Here is a 15,095-nt window from a genome sequence, read left to right on the forward strand (position 1 = left end):
AGGCTTTCAATGACGTGGTTATGTATTTCTCAATCCGATGGATCCTTTGATGAGGACGGAGAAATCTGATGAATTGCCTTGTCTTTCACCCTGGTGAAACAAGAATTCAACATTGATTTATTTGTCACGAACTTGCATACTTTAGAAATTGAGTTTGCGTAGTTATTTAACCCAAACCACCATCTTTTCCTAAACTGAACTAAAGTATTTCATGATCTTTTCCTGAATACTTAATCCTAAAGTTTTGCTGTGAAGACGGAATCAAATATCATTACAGAATAATTTATCTCCTTTGGTTGAAGACATCAATTCGGTCTTGAACAAACAGATTCAGGTTTTTCTTCTCGGGATCGTAGTGATCAAAATCTGAAAAAAAGACTCTTTAGTAGTGAAAAATAAGAAAGGAGCATAAATAAACATATAAATCAACTGGCCGGCAGTTTTTTCTTGTCTATTCAACGTGAGTAGTTGTGAATCGTGTAAACAAAGCCGGATTAACAGGGCTTACTGTTCGTTGTCTGGCTGCTCAACAACGGTTTCTTTCATTGTGATCAACAAGTTCAGCTCAGTGGTTTAAATGAGGCAGCTGTACAACTGAATATCTGAATAGCAGACCTGGTCCCTCCATTCTCTCTCTTTGCTTCACCACCAAGGTCTGAAACCCCTGCAGAGATAACTGTGAGGTAAACAATGTGACAGCAGATATACTCGTGGGCGGGTTTACGAGACGTTTCTCTTCAGAAAGGAATTACTTTTGATTTGTCTGTCAGCTGTGTTTGATTGACGTCATAGCGAGACAGGAGACAGAGAAGCAGACGGAGACTTAGCAGCATTGACCACAAATATCACAATGTATATATTTCATAAGTATACTACAATTCGGAACTTTGTATGATATCATATGTGAAGTTACTCCTCATTTTGCACGCGTTTTCCTACACCCGTTACATGAATAGGATCTTTTCAAAATAACCTTCCGTCTTCCCAGGAAACAACTCAATTAGGTTTAAGCAACAAAAAAAAACTACTCTGATACAAAAATCTTGTCCCGTTGCCAACAGAGCCTGCATTCATATGCAGATATCTGTTTAAAGAGATTAGTTACTAGCCAGCTACTTCATGCAGTAATTATATTTACAACTTATGTCTTATTTTGGTAGTTTCGGATTTGAGTGGGAATGTCTGTTATACACCTTTTTTATTTCTATGATTATATCAGTGTGTATTGGACACAGTTTGCCACCCCCAGTTTTTCCCATCATACTGTTTGATTTATACTGAGTGGCTGGAGAGTGTCCAGCACAGCATCCACTGGCTTTTAGGAGCAGCAAGCCAAAAAGCATCAGCAGGCGAGATGTTGATTGACAGCCAACCAACGGGTAAACAATTGCCTGTCGGTCCAAACCATTTCGGCTCTGGACCTGAATCTGTCCGTCTGCCTCCATCTTTGTGTTTTTCATCCTAACGGCTCATTTTCACCATGCTGGAAGGGAAAATAATGAGGTCTTGCTGAGGTTAGATTGTTTGCCATGGAAACCTCCATAACACACCAATATGATCACTAATAGTGCTTTTACCTTCTGGTGCTGTCTGCCTACCAACGTCTTGTTCTGTCTTGAGTGCCGCCTGCTGATTGGCCGGCTGTGACTGCTGCACGGACAGATTTTATTGGCTGCCTCCCAACTGAGCTCTGACATCAAGCAGAGAGAGACGTCGAGTGCACACTGGATGTCTGTGACTCTTCATAGAGGGTATTAGCACTTATATATATTTGCATTTGTGTGTCAGTGAAGGACATGAAGAATTAAATGGCTTGTTAAAATGAATACGGGGTTTCAATCTGAAGCATCTGATGGCTTAAACATCGGATATTATGATATTTTAAAGTGTAATTTATTCAGAACCTCCATGTCAGACAGAAAAAAGCAATTATTGGAAATGTTCCATTGCTGGTTTCTTACCCATTTTCCAGCCTGTAGGAAGTCATTGATTGGCCAGTGCCCTGCTGCTTTTGCTGCAAACCTCTCAAAAGCATTTCTTCATACTGATCAGCTCCTGGAGAAGGCGGAGGAAGTTTGGTATTATATTTTAATGAAAGCAAAGTGAGGCAGTGAAAGCTTTACAAAAGACCTTCTGATGTAGAGCAGCTAAAACACCTTGACTGTGGAAAGGAGAAGCTACAGTATGATACATGTTTTTGAACCTTTATAGGGTTTGAATCAGAGATGGGAGCAAATCGATCCAATATGGGTACTGGTGTCCGATACTGACGTAATTCACTCAGCTTATATCAGACAGACGTCTCTGATCTGTATGAATCAGGCGGCAATCTCCTGTTCTGAAGAGTGAAGCCAATATTAAAGTATCTTAAAGCTGCATTCTCTCTAAGGTCCATCAGGGGGCGACTCCTCTGTTTGTATAGAAGTCTATGAGAAAATGACTTTATTTATTTATTTATTTTATTTATTCCCTCAGTAAACATTGTAAACATGAGTTTATGGTCTCAATCTCTAGTTTCAAGTCTTCTTCAATACAGCATGATGTTCATTTAGTAAATGATGCTCCATTTAGAGTCAAACAGACCATAAAGCAGGGTATGATTTAGGGCGGGGCTACTGTGATTGACAGGTCTCTAACCATTGAATGTTTACTATTAGCGGGTATTTATAACCTAGCTTTTTAAAGATTTAATAATGCAGATTTTCTTGCTTTAAGACAGCGATCGGGACATGGCTGCAACTACCATTGTGGTAGTTTAAGACTTAAAATAATTTTACTTTTGTGGGGCAAATATGTTGTAAAAAGATAATGAAATACTACATTAACACATCAAGGCCTTGAGGAACTCCATAAAAAAAGATATGCATACATTGGTATCAAAAACATTTGACAATTAGAGCTTTCTGCAAGATTTTGATTTTTTGGACGATTGAATGGCGAGTTCTTCTGTTCTGGAAACTGCTCAGAAACACCCTTTTTTGTCAACATACCTATGAAAAACCACACATCCTCTGAATTCCCTTGGTCTCTAGTTTGTGGTTGTAAAGTTTCGTGAGGCTGTGATTCTCCTAGATGGTCACAACTGCTTATTTTTTACAGCTTGTTCGACGTTTCTGAGATTTATTTGCAGACATTTTTTGTAGCGGCAAGATGTTTCCTGGGCAGTTTAAATGTTCCCTAACAAATTCTGTTTCCACTATTTCTGTTTCCTGGTTATGTTTAAATACAACATTGCAAAAATACAGTTAATGCTTGATTTATACTTTAGGCAGGACCACAGCTCCCACTTCCCTTTGGTCGTCCTCTATTTTATCAGCTATCACCATAAATCCCTCCTTGTGTCTATAATTTCCCAGTTGATTTGTGTCCTGTGGCGTTTAATGTGTCGGCCTGCCTCTTTCTTTCTATAATCGTGCATGAAAGAAGGACATTTTTAATTTGTCTTCACACTTTTTTATGTCCCTCTTATTCACTTGAATTCTTTGCAAAAACCTTGTAGGTCTGTTTTCAATCAGAGCAGACCACATGCTCGCCGTTTTCAGAATGAGTTGTGTGAGCATTCAAATATTAACGCAGGCTATAACTTACAAACTGAAGATGAATACGTTTTAAATTAGGCTAGCCAAATCTTTTCTTTTTATACTCTCGTTCCCTTGACTCGTCCTCTGAATCATTCTCTCTCTCTAGTTACCCAGAGGCTTCACAATAACTCTGTGTTCATAGCACACTGAGAGGAACAGGCGAAACAATGAAACACCCATTTCAAAAAGTATGTAGGATTATGACAGCGGGTCAATGCTGTGAATACACTTATTGATAAAGTTGAACGATCGGCTTCAATGTGTCTCAAAAAGCTGAAAAAGGCTGTGGACCGTCTACTAGACTGTACATAACCAATGCTTTTTATTAAAAATGATAATCCCTTCTGCAGCACAAAGTCGTATTGTGTTGAAGGAGAGAAATTCAAATGTAACCTTTTGCTGTGTGTCGTTGATGTAAAGACCTCTGACACGGTCATCTACTTTATATGCATTGGCATGGCTGAATATGAATCCATAAGAATCGGATGAGGAGACGACTGACGGTTCTCCATCTCCATCCTCCTCCACACTACAACACCCGTCTTCTGTTTGTGACTCATGTTTAATCCCAGTGGGACCAGTGACCTCCTGTAGCTGTGTGAATAATGGTGGTGTTACCCACCGAGCTCCACCGCTGCCTGACACGGATAAAGACACTTTGTACGGAGTTACTCTTCATTGTTCCCGGGGTAGATTTTGGCGATGAATAACTGAAAAGATGCCAACTGTTTCTGTTCTTCACATTATTCAGCTAAAAGATTTTGAATGCCACGGCTTCCTTGAGATAGAAGTTTGGTTTAAAGTACTTTTTATGTGGATTTCACACACATGAAGAAGTGGCTCAGTTTTCTGTTTCTGGTGGACTCTTGTTTAAGATGTAGTAATACATTTTTCACCACTTCGGGGAGAAACACATCAACGTACTGAACCGTTTTGTACTCACACGATATGATACTTGTGCCGCCGGACATCAATCAAATTGCAACTTTGGAATGCTGCTGCCAATTAAACTTTTTTTACTCAGTTATTCATTGTATTCTGAGCATAGATTGTATATAAGAAGTGGACGTATTCATTTTGATGTCTACCATTGGTTTGTGGACTGGCTTTTTGAAGCCTTGAGTTCAGGGTTATCTTGGCATCTCTGGCCACACAATAAATGTAAGTTCAATAGCTCTGGTTTGGTCTCCACCATACCTAAACCTAAACCTAACTGAGCTTCCTGTGAAGACAGAAGAAGTTTATCTTTAAAAGACTGTATGCATGTAACAAGTGGAAATCAACACTTGATGCTGGACTTTTGTTGGAAAACGCACCCCAAACCAAGTAGTTTGGTTGAGTTTGGTTTCCTTTCAATATACAACAATTCTGTATATATTCCTGGTTCTCCTGCAGACTCTTTCCCAACAAAGCCCTTTAAGCTCCTCCTCTCTGGTTGAAGTTGGCCTAATCAGTGTAATCAGATGCCGGAGTGATTGCCTGGAATGGGACTCTCCATAAATGCCTTTCACATGATTACATCAAGCTACTGGAGCCTTGTATGTCTTTTGAAATATGTCCATAAAAAACATCCTTTCAGACAGAAAATGGTCCTGCATCTAACAGGAGATGTTCCTCCTGCTCATCTATTGTGGGTTAACAGAAACAGAACAGCTCACACCTGTGTAAAAGCTTGTTGCACAGGAGGAGAGGAAGGAGGTGTTTTCTCACCTTTTCCGTCACAGGAGAGGAGGGAAAAGAGGAGGTAAAAGGAGACTCGCCGTCTTCAGTGTGCACAGACATCAGTGATAAATTACCTCTGCAGAAGACAGAAACACAGATATTCTTCTCATTAAATGTAATCCTCTGTCTAAGCCGACACCTTAATTTATATGCATCCCATGTCTGAAGAGGATGCAGCTGCTGACACATAGGCACTTTCACCTGGATTCACCTTGAGTCTGTTTCAGGAAAACAAGTCTGCCAGTTTTAACGTCTTTTAGAGGTACAGAGGAGTGGTGTTGAAGATATCTGAGAGACGGACACGCAGGGAAACGCAGTGAAGAGAGACAAAAGTGGCCTTTTATAGAGATGCAATATAAAATCCAAGCTGTGTTTTTTTCCATACAGACTACAGATCTGGGGCTCACTGGAGGAGCAGATTATGACTCATAAGATATTAGTTCATGAGCGTGATAGTTAGAGGTACGTAGGTCATCAGACTATCAGCATGGGAGAGATCGTTATACGTAGCAGAACTGGACCACTTTTCAAGCAAAGAAACATGGAGAATTAGGGTAATACTGATTTCCCACGGAGGAACAAAAGGACTAACAGGTGATACACCAACCTTAAAATCCAGTGCTACGCCCAGTAAAACACGTCCACATTTAGAATTCAATGTAAATATCATACCCTGCTTTATGGTCTGTTTGACTCTAAATGGAGCATCATTTACTAAATGAACATCATGCTGTATTGAAGAAGACTTGAAACTAGAGATTGAGACCATAAACTCATGTTTACAATGTTTACTGAAATAAATCAAGAGAACATTTTCATAGACTTCTATCGGTCATTTTGCAACCAGAGGAGTATGGTCAGTAGAGAGAATAAGTTTTAAGACACTTTCGTATTGGCTTCCCTCGGCCCGGTTCTCTCTCGGCAGAACCGGACGTTGCCGACTGGTAAATCTGGTACTCATTTATAATATTGTAAAAGACTTAAGGCCAAATGTAAAAAAGAGAATATGTACTACTTGCACAAATACTATGAAGTACTTACACTGTGTACTTTTTGAATAATCCAAGGTCAAAGTCCCCTCCAAATAACAAGATTCAGCCTGTTCGTCTAACTTTGATGTGGAATGAAAACCCTTTTCTTCTATAAGCAGTTTTTGAGTCTAATGATGAACTTTTACTGTATACTTTTTGAGTAATCCAAGGTCAAAGTCCCTTCCGGAGACAATGAATTGCCTTTTTTTTGTTAAACTTTAATGTGGGATAAAAACCCTTTCTTCCATAAGAAGTATATAAAACAACATTTCTGGACTGATAACTTCTGAGACTACTTGCACAAATACTACGAAGTACAGTTGATTTGCAAAGTAACAATATGATATGAGTGTTAAAAGCCCTCTAAAAGCCCTCTGTACAGACAGAGTGTGGTGACCTCAGTTCATGGCCGGGGGGGTTGTCTCTCTCTCTCTGTAGCGTGGGATTCTGGTCTGAAGCCAAATACATCACGAGCTCTCTCAGCGTCTCATCTGCTTTTTATTTGCACACTACTGCCCTTGTTTATTGCTTTAAACTGAGTGTATGGAAACCCGAAAGTGCCATTCAAACGGTTTATGCTAAAGTAAGCTTTGAAAGACAAAGTAAGGGGATTTTAATCTCAGGCAAATCAATATTTGATAGTCCAAAATGTATAATTCTCAATCATCAGTGAGTACACCTCTTGAACAGATAGGCCCCAGTAGTTATATTTACACTACAATGATTAAAAGAGGTAATTTAAAAAGACAATGAAGGCAGGCAAAGTGAATATATTATCAGGTTAATTACTATTTAATTCTCTGAATACTCTGCAATTCACAAAGACATCACAGATCACATCCTAACAATGGCACACACTTGCAGCATTGCTTTGCTTTGCTTTTACTCTTGACCGATTAGTTACAGAAACTTAAGTGCTTACTGGCTATGCAATACAGAAGAAGGGGCTAATTTTGACTGTTTTTAAACGTCATAAAAAAGCGTTGTCTTGGATTCCCTAAGTAGAGCAGCCTGAAAAGCTCTTTTTTAACATAAATTGTGTGTAAATAGAACTGTTTAATGTCACTTCTTGCTTTCCATAGAAGTGTTGTAGATGTAAAGTGTTAGATTGTCTGCGTAAAGAGAGAGGCAAAGAAACATTACTCCCATTTTCTTTCTATTGAAATCATCTGTTTCCTTATTGAGTGCAGACAAACACACGAGTACGAGAGGAGAATATGAGCCGTCACGATTACATCGGTGGTCACGGAGAGCCGAGGGCTTTGCTGCAGCAGCCGCTGTGTTAACTAATTAGCACACGTTCGTTCACGGGCGGCTAAGTAGAGTTTGGTCTGAGCACAAACCTCCGGGGGAAATCTGTGGGAAGTGGTTTCAGACTGCTTACCCAGACAGGGAGAGGTAAACGCATCTGCCTCGAGGTGTTTTCTTCCTTAGTTAATTTGCATTTTGCTTGCAACAAGTGAATAAATACAGAGCATATGTGGGCGACAGGTGTGCATGTTTTTTTATTAAAATATATAATTCAGACACTAAATGTTTTATTCACATTCGAAATGGTTTTGGCACCAAAATAAGAATATTTAATTGATTAAAACATACATTTAGTAGTGGGGAAAATGCTGTTAATACCAATTTTTCCCCAAGTAGTAACCTCATGGTGACGCTACAAGATTAGTCAGAGGATGACCAAAATCATTAGGGTTCATCCTCTGGAAACCATGAATGGTGGTTCAAATTCCATGCCAGTCATTAAGTAGTTATTGAAATATTTCATCAAATATTACATTTAAATTGAATGCTAATCCATCAGGTATCTGTTGAGCTATTTAATGCTCAGACTGGTGGGTCATCCAAAAACATACACGATGTTCTACCTGTTCTCAGCCACCAAATCCAAAATGATGTTGGTAGATTGACAGCTAGTTGCATGTTTTGGCCCCAAAAAAACAAAAACAAAAATATAACGCAGTGACAGATGACTCTGTGTAACCACTGGGACAGTGAGTAAACATTTTTCGGAAGGCTATATTTGACCCACATGGTCACTTCCTTACTTTGGGCTCCTCTGTCCTAGATTCCTCTGAAGTCCCTCTGGTACGTGAAGAGATAAATATATTCAGCTGATGATACTAGTTCCAATGTTTGGCCAGCTATTTGTAGGCTGGAAAAATTAAACTTCTGATCTCAGTTCTTTCTTTTTATCTTTTGACCAGACCCCAGATCAGTCCTTTTTTGCTCTGATCCCTTAATTCTCTGCCAAATCCAGGCGCCTCAATGGGTTTATTTTTAGCTTGGACCCTTTGGTTTTAGAGTGTGGCTTTAAGCAGGCTGCTCTCTAACAGTGTTTGTTGAAAAAATCAATATGTATTCATGAACCAGTAAGTTTAAAGACAGCAAAACCCTTCACTGGGCGTCTGGGAGGTAGATGGGTTAAACAAAAAACAAGTAATTCACCCTGGAGACCGTTGTTCATGACTCATGTGAAGTGAGAAATCAACATGGATTTATTTGTCACGTAACTGCTGTACTTTAATAACGTCAATTCCGTAGTTTATTTAACACAAACCATGATCTTATTCTGAAACCAAGTAGTTTTGTTGCCTAACTACGAATTTCACCATCTTTTCCTAAACCTAACCAACTAGTTGTTTCCTGTGAAGACGTAAATTTATTTTGAAAAGCCTTAATGCTTGTTACAAGCGTAAATTGACACGTTACTGGGCTTTTCTTGGACTTCTTCTTAAGATATCTTTTGAGCTTTTGTACAAGGATACGTTGCTGTAAGTGTAAACAGCCTTTTTTCATTTTTTTCAAACTTCCATTTCTTCAGTCTAAAACCCCTTCAGTGTTTCTCTGTCTTTGTGTCTCCTTAGTGTGTCTTTATGTAGTTTCCATTAGCTATACTTTCTTTTCACATCACCTCATTCATTGTTCACTTTTCTTTAATTTTCTCTCAGCCTTTGCTTTAATGGACTGATCTTTTACTTTAAGATTTTAGTTTGAAGTTTTTGATACACCTGACGTTTTGGGAAAAAGGCTTTCTTGCCAAAAGTCGGATGAACAAATCAATATCACACAAGCTTTAAAGGATTTATATCTAAAGCTATCTGTCTCCCCCTTTAAAACAGCGTTTAAGGTGTTTTTTTGCAATGGTTTTAGTATTAATACATATTTTATTTCATATTCTATTTTGCTATAATTTTACTTTATTTTACTGTTTTACCATGATCCATTTATTCAGTGTTGTATTTTGCTTATTTATTTATTTTAACTTCATTTTGTGTGTCTTGTCAATCATTTGTAAAGCACTTGGAGTTTGATTTGTTTGAAAGGTGCTTGTAAATAACACTTGATTGATTTATTGATTCACTTTCCAGCCTATAAGCTTTGCTGAGCTAACCAGGCTCAAGCTACATTTTTAACAGAGAGATATGAGAGGGATATTGATCTGCTGATTTAACGCTCTACAGGGAAAGAGTATATTCGAAAGGCCAAACTATTGCTTATTGGTACCAAACTTAATTGAACAAAAGCAGCATTTTATAGTGTATATTATGGGTTGGATCTGCGTTGGGTCAGGGTGTAACATTTCGAGGGTCAGCTCAAATAAACCAGAACATACATTCAAAGGAAGAAGCAGTAAATTAACTATTGTTTGATGCATTGTGTGCTGGGTTTTTCTCAGTGAATAAATTACAGCTAATAGAAGCATGGAAGCGGAAACTTTACCGTGTTGCCCTGCTGACATTTTGAAAAGTGTGAAATTACAGGTTTTTATGTGATTAGTGGAGGTGGATAAATGTGTATGTCATTATCTTTTATCTATGGAATGAGAAATGGTGACAATAGCAGTACAAAAAATGCAATATTTTTAGACAATTGCTCTTGGCATTTATTGGTAAAAAGATCAAAATGGAATTGGAAGAAAAACAACATGATTGGAACATTTAACGGTGTTTAATATTTGCTCATGTGTCCACATCCAGTCTGAAGGCGGTGCTGTCGGCGCCTCTGTCCAGCGGGGCGTTGGATCTGTCCGGTATCCCTCTGACGGCTCGGGACATGGAGCGCCTGTGTTCACACTTGCAGCGCCACGTGTCCATGGTGGTCAGCCTGGAGATGGGCTTCAGCGAGCTGACGGACGAGGCCTTCCTCCTGCTCCTGCCGACGCTGGCCACCCTGCCGCACCTGGAGACCCTGACGCTGAACGGGAACCGGCTGACCAGAGCCGTTCTGAAGGAGCTGACTGACGCTCTGAAGGTCGGCAAGTCACTGACCTATTGAATGTTTTCATGGTTTCTCAAATATGATGTAACAGAATAGTTTAGTGTAGTTCCTGTAAATGATATTGGTTTCTTTATGTTGCAAAGAATGTTGACATCTAAAGTTAAAGGGACTGTGTGCAACATTTAGAGGGGTTTATTGGCAGATATTGTAATAAAATAATTATGTTTTATTCAGTGTATAATCACATGATACTAAGAATCGTTTACCTTCTACAGCAGCCCAGAACGGACACTAGCTCTAGCTAGAGCCTGTTGAGTTTTACGTTATCTGAAAGAAAGGAATGCGTTCAGACACCGGCATTAAACAGAAGTGAAGGATTATTGAGTTGGCGGCAACTACCCTTGTTGCTATACGTGCAATTATATATTTGCGAGTAAAAAGCCCATACTTTATCAATACATCTGTGAACATGTAAACGAAAGTGAAACCTAATTCAATCGTCCGCTATGTTTACACACAGCATTAAGAATAACTTTGTAGAAACAGATAATCTTCGATGGTCTCGTTTACTGATGGAGGTCATATAGAGGATCAGGATTAAACTGAGACTGATTCACAACCAGTTAAAAGTTAAAATGAATACGATATTTGATGATATTTTTAATAAAGTTTGTTTATATTTTTACCCTAGGATCCGTGCAGTTTCCCCAGCGTGACATGGATCGACCTGGGCAACAACGTGGACATCTTCTCTCTCCCGCAGCCCTTCCTGGTCAGCCTGAGGAAACGCTGCCCCAAACAGGGAAACCTTCCCACCATCCTGGAGTTCGGAGAGAGTCAGGCCAGCGACCCCCCCGAGAGGCTGAGGGGGCTCGGGGAAGAAGAGGAGACCGACCGGACCGAGAGCATGGGGGAGCTCCGGTCGGAGGTGGAGGAGGAGCTGGACGGGGAGATGGAGATAGAGGAGATGATGGAGGAGCTGCTGGACTTTGACCGGGAGGTGCAGGGGAAGGACGACGAGGACGAGAGCATGTGGACAGTAGGGGAGCAGAGGAAAGCCGGGAGGAGGAGGGGATGGAGAGGGGAGGAGGAGGGGGGAAAGGAGGCGCGGCGGTCGAGCGGGAAGGCGGTGATGGCGGACGACGACGACGACTCCTCCCACCTGTCCTGCTCCAGCCAGTCGCAGCACTCCTCCGGAGCATTGGAGCCAATGAGAGCGGAGGTGGACGACTTGGACGACTTGGACGAGGCGACGGACCGATCGGATCACCTGACCTGATCGCTGCTCCTTCCTCCGCCCTTGTCTTTTCCCCACCTGTGTGTCGAGTCCTGTGCGTGAAGGAGACGAGAGGAAAGTCTCCTTCAGAGGACGACTGAGTGTGCTCGAAGTCGAAGCGGCGTTTTGAAGGATGTGAATCCACAGGAACACGCCAACGGAAGCGTTCAGACACTGACGTCTGAGACTGAGACATGAGAGGACAATCTGTTTTATCGTAAATGTCTGTTTTTAAATAGACCAAGGATACTAATGCATAGAATAGACCGATTATATCACATGAGGCTTTTATGTATAGAATCTTTATTCAGGTCCTGGTTACCGTGGTGATACCTACATGTGCCTGTGACACATCCCGTTAAAGAGTGTGTGTTGAAAGATCAAAAAAAAAGAAAAAAAAAAGAGATGCACACAAACTAGTCAGGGCCTTTTAAACCTTTTGAAAAATGTTTTTTGTTTTTGTTGCCAAAAACTAGAAGTGATTTAAATGTTTTCCTCCCACGTACGTCTGCGGCTACCCAGATGGATCTGAAGATAGACGGGAAATCAAAAAAGTCAAGACGAGTCGATTCAGCAGAGAAAAACAGTCGCTTTTAGATCAAAAATAAATTAAAAAAGAACAGATGCACCGAGCTTCAGTGGAAGAGAAAATGCACCACAGATGAAATTAGTCAGCTGAAACCAAAAGAAATAAACAACTTATAAAAGAAAAATACAGATATTTGAGGATTGTGAGGAAAGCAGTAAAAAAAACCGTCTTGCTTTGACGTCCATGTGGAGTGGATAGACGAGATGCTGCGGTGTAAAGATGAAATATGAAGTAGCCTTTTTTTCTCACATGCTTACAGTGCTGCGTTTATATATCAGCTATGATCACATTCACACAACCCTCATGCAGTTTGTAGCTCTCACCCGGCCGTGCTTTCCATTTCAACGTGTCACTTATAATCCAATGCAAAGCTTTAAGAAACAATCTGTATATTTAAATGTACAGTATATACAGTATGCTGTTTTTTTTTACATGTGCAGGGGGGGGGGCGTTGTTTAGATTGTAGATCATCTATTTGAAGATGAAATCCACTCATTTCAAGAACTAATGTATGTTATTTTTGTAGTCGGGGATAGTTCCAGCTATGTACATGAATTATGTTTAAATGTTGTGTTTAAACATGTGAAGCAGACTCTTAATTTGTGATATTATTATTATTATAAAAATGAGGAAAGGTTTTATTGAAATGGAAAGGAGGAGAATATTAACACATGTAGAATAAACCTTCATTTCAAAGCAGCTTAGAAATGTATTAATATATGCATACTTTTCCCCAGTCAGCTGCAAAGGGATTTACCTTCGAAGCGTGTGTGGCATAAACATAAATAAAAATGAAGGCCTTTAATAAGCTGCAGTTGCAACACATCGTCAGGGAAATTTCATCTTAACACGCATGTAAAAGTTTTTGGTGTGCAAATTGCAATCCAGTATATCTCCCTGCTGCTAATCCTCCCACCTTTATAGATGTGCAATACTAAATTGCTGAAGTAGCCCTTTACAATACAGATGTTGTGGCTTATAATCCAACCAACAGACGCTGCATAGGATCCATGTTTTCATTTCATTATGGCTCTCTGCTAGCACTATTTATTACCTCTGCAAAGGATTTGAATTAAGCTTTGTGAAAAGGTCAGAAATCAAACATGTGGAACTAGAATATCTTGACAGTGGCATTGGCAGATGTTTGTACTGTAGTTAATGACCAAAGTATTTCCTGCAAAGCTAAATTTGGTCTGAAAGATTGTATGCAACCATATTCTGATAAGCAAGAAATAATTATATTAAACTCAAATTAAATGTCTGATTAAGGAGTATAAATACAAATTCAGTATAAATTATGTGAGTCGTTTTTTTTAAAGGTACAGTGTCATTAAAATTGATGGATTTACGTTTAGCAGAGCCACTAAAACACAAGACAAGCAACTATTTAAAGCAAGGGTTGGTAATGATTTGGGAAATATTTGTTTTTATATTTGTTGGTAAATGCAGGATAACCACCGCTTCATCCGGCTTTATCTCAAATAAGGTGCTAGAAATCGAAAAGTGCAAACTTGTAAAATAGATATCAGCACACTTAAATCTATGCAGAGGTCTTTAGACCAAAAGCTAAAAATAAGGTGTTCTGAGCATGGATTTAAGTGTGCCGATATCTATTCTACCAGTTTGATATATTTATTGAAATATTGATTACATCCAGACAGTGACAAATAAATCAAACGTTATCACAAAAAAAATTGTCCAATCATTTCATTCGGCCAGTGCACTACATTTGGGTGTCTTTGGAGGGAGGTCTTAAAAGAGGGACTGTCAGTGTTGAAGACTTGCCAACTTTCTCGCTAGATTTAGCAACTTTTGAAGCTACTGCTGTTAGATTATTTTATTAGAAAAGAGTTGGCAACACTGGGCTGGTTTTGTCGGTCGGATAATTAAAAAATCTAGCGTGCTCTTGCTTGTTTCTCAAGATTACCAATCCTAGCTATAAATGGATTTGGTGCCATCTAGTGGTGAGGTTGCAGATTGCAACCAACTGAAACTTCTCCCGTGTGCAAAGCCTGTAGGAGAACTACGGTGGCCGACACAAAAAAAGTAAATGGCTCTCTCTATTTCTGTTATATCTGTTTGGTTTGTCCTTTCCGGGCTAATGTAGAAACATGCCGAAGAGGACTTGCTCCTTATATAAATATAAAAGGCTCATTTTAAGATAATGGGGAAAAAAAAAGAATCTTATTTGTAGGTGATTAAACACTAAAAAAAAACACTTATTAACATTAAATTCCATTTCTGCCCTCTAAATGCTACATACCGGCCCTTTAAAAGGTATCCAATACATTTCAAATAGGAAACCAGCGACTTCAAAGGGACTATATTTGCTTATCAGTGAACAAGGGAAACTTTTATCCTTTGCTGATGTTGTCAGTAGCAACAACGTGGCTCTATGTGGATTAACGCAACCTGAAAGCAGTCCAGCTTCATCATGATGCTGATTAAAAAATAGAACCCCCCCCCCCCCCACCCCCTTTAATAACAATAAGCTATTATTGCATAGTCATTGCAAAATCCATTTGTACAAACATCTCAGCACAATGAACCTTTTAAACAGACGAGCAGAGGGCAGGTCAGCTGAGTGCATCATCACATAGACGGTGAATGAGCCAGTGGAAGATTGGAAGATTGCTGAAAAACACAGTGATTTTCAGCAATTGAAGCCA

General features: G+C 39.6%; 1 protein-coding gene across 1 annotated transcript in view; it reads left to right on the top strand.

Annotated features, from left to right (window-relative positions):
• Positions 1 to 14,096, top strand: part of lrrc75a (leucine rich repeat containing 75A) — a 44,349-nt gene extending 30,253 nt beyond the window's left edge. Inside the window, exons 4-5 of the mRNA XM_054596903.1 lie at positions 10,321 to 10,594; positions 11,253 to 14,096. Coding sequence (XP_054452878.1) covers positions 10,321 to 10,594; positions 11,253 to 11,840 — 862 coding nt within the window. The 3' untranslated portion in view covers positions 11,841 to 14,096. The remainder of the gene's footprint in view (positions 1 to 10,320; positions 10,595 to 11,252) is intronic.
• The last annotated feature ends 999 nt before the right edge of the window (positions 14,097 to 15,095 follow it).

The sequence above is a fragment of the Anoplopoma fimbria genome, chromosome 1 (genome assembly GCF_027596085.1).
Source record: "Anoplopoma fimbria isolate UVic2021 breed Golden Eagle Sablefish chromosome 1, Afim_UVic_2022, whole genome shotgun sequence".
Lineage (NCBI taxonomy): Eukaryota > Metazoa > Chordata > Actinopteri > Perciformes > Anoplopomatidae > Anoplopoma > Anoplopoma fimbria.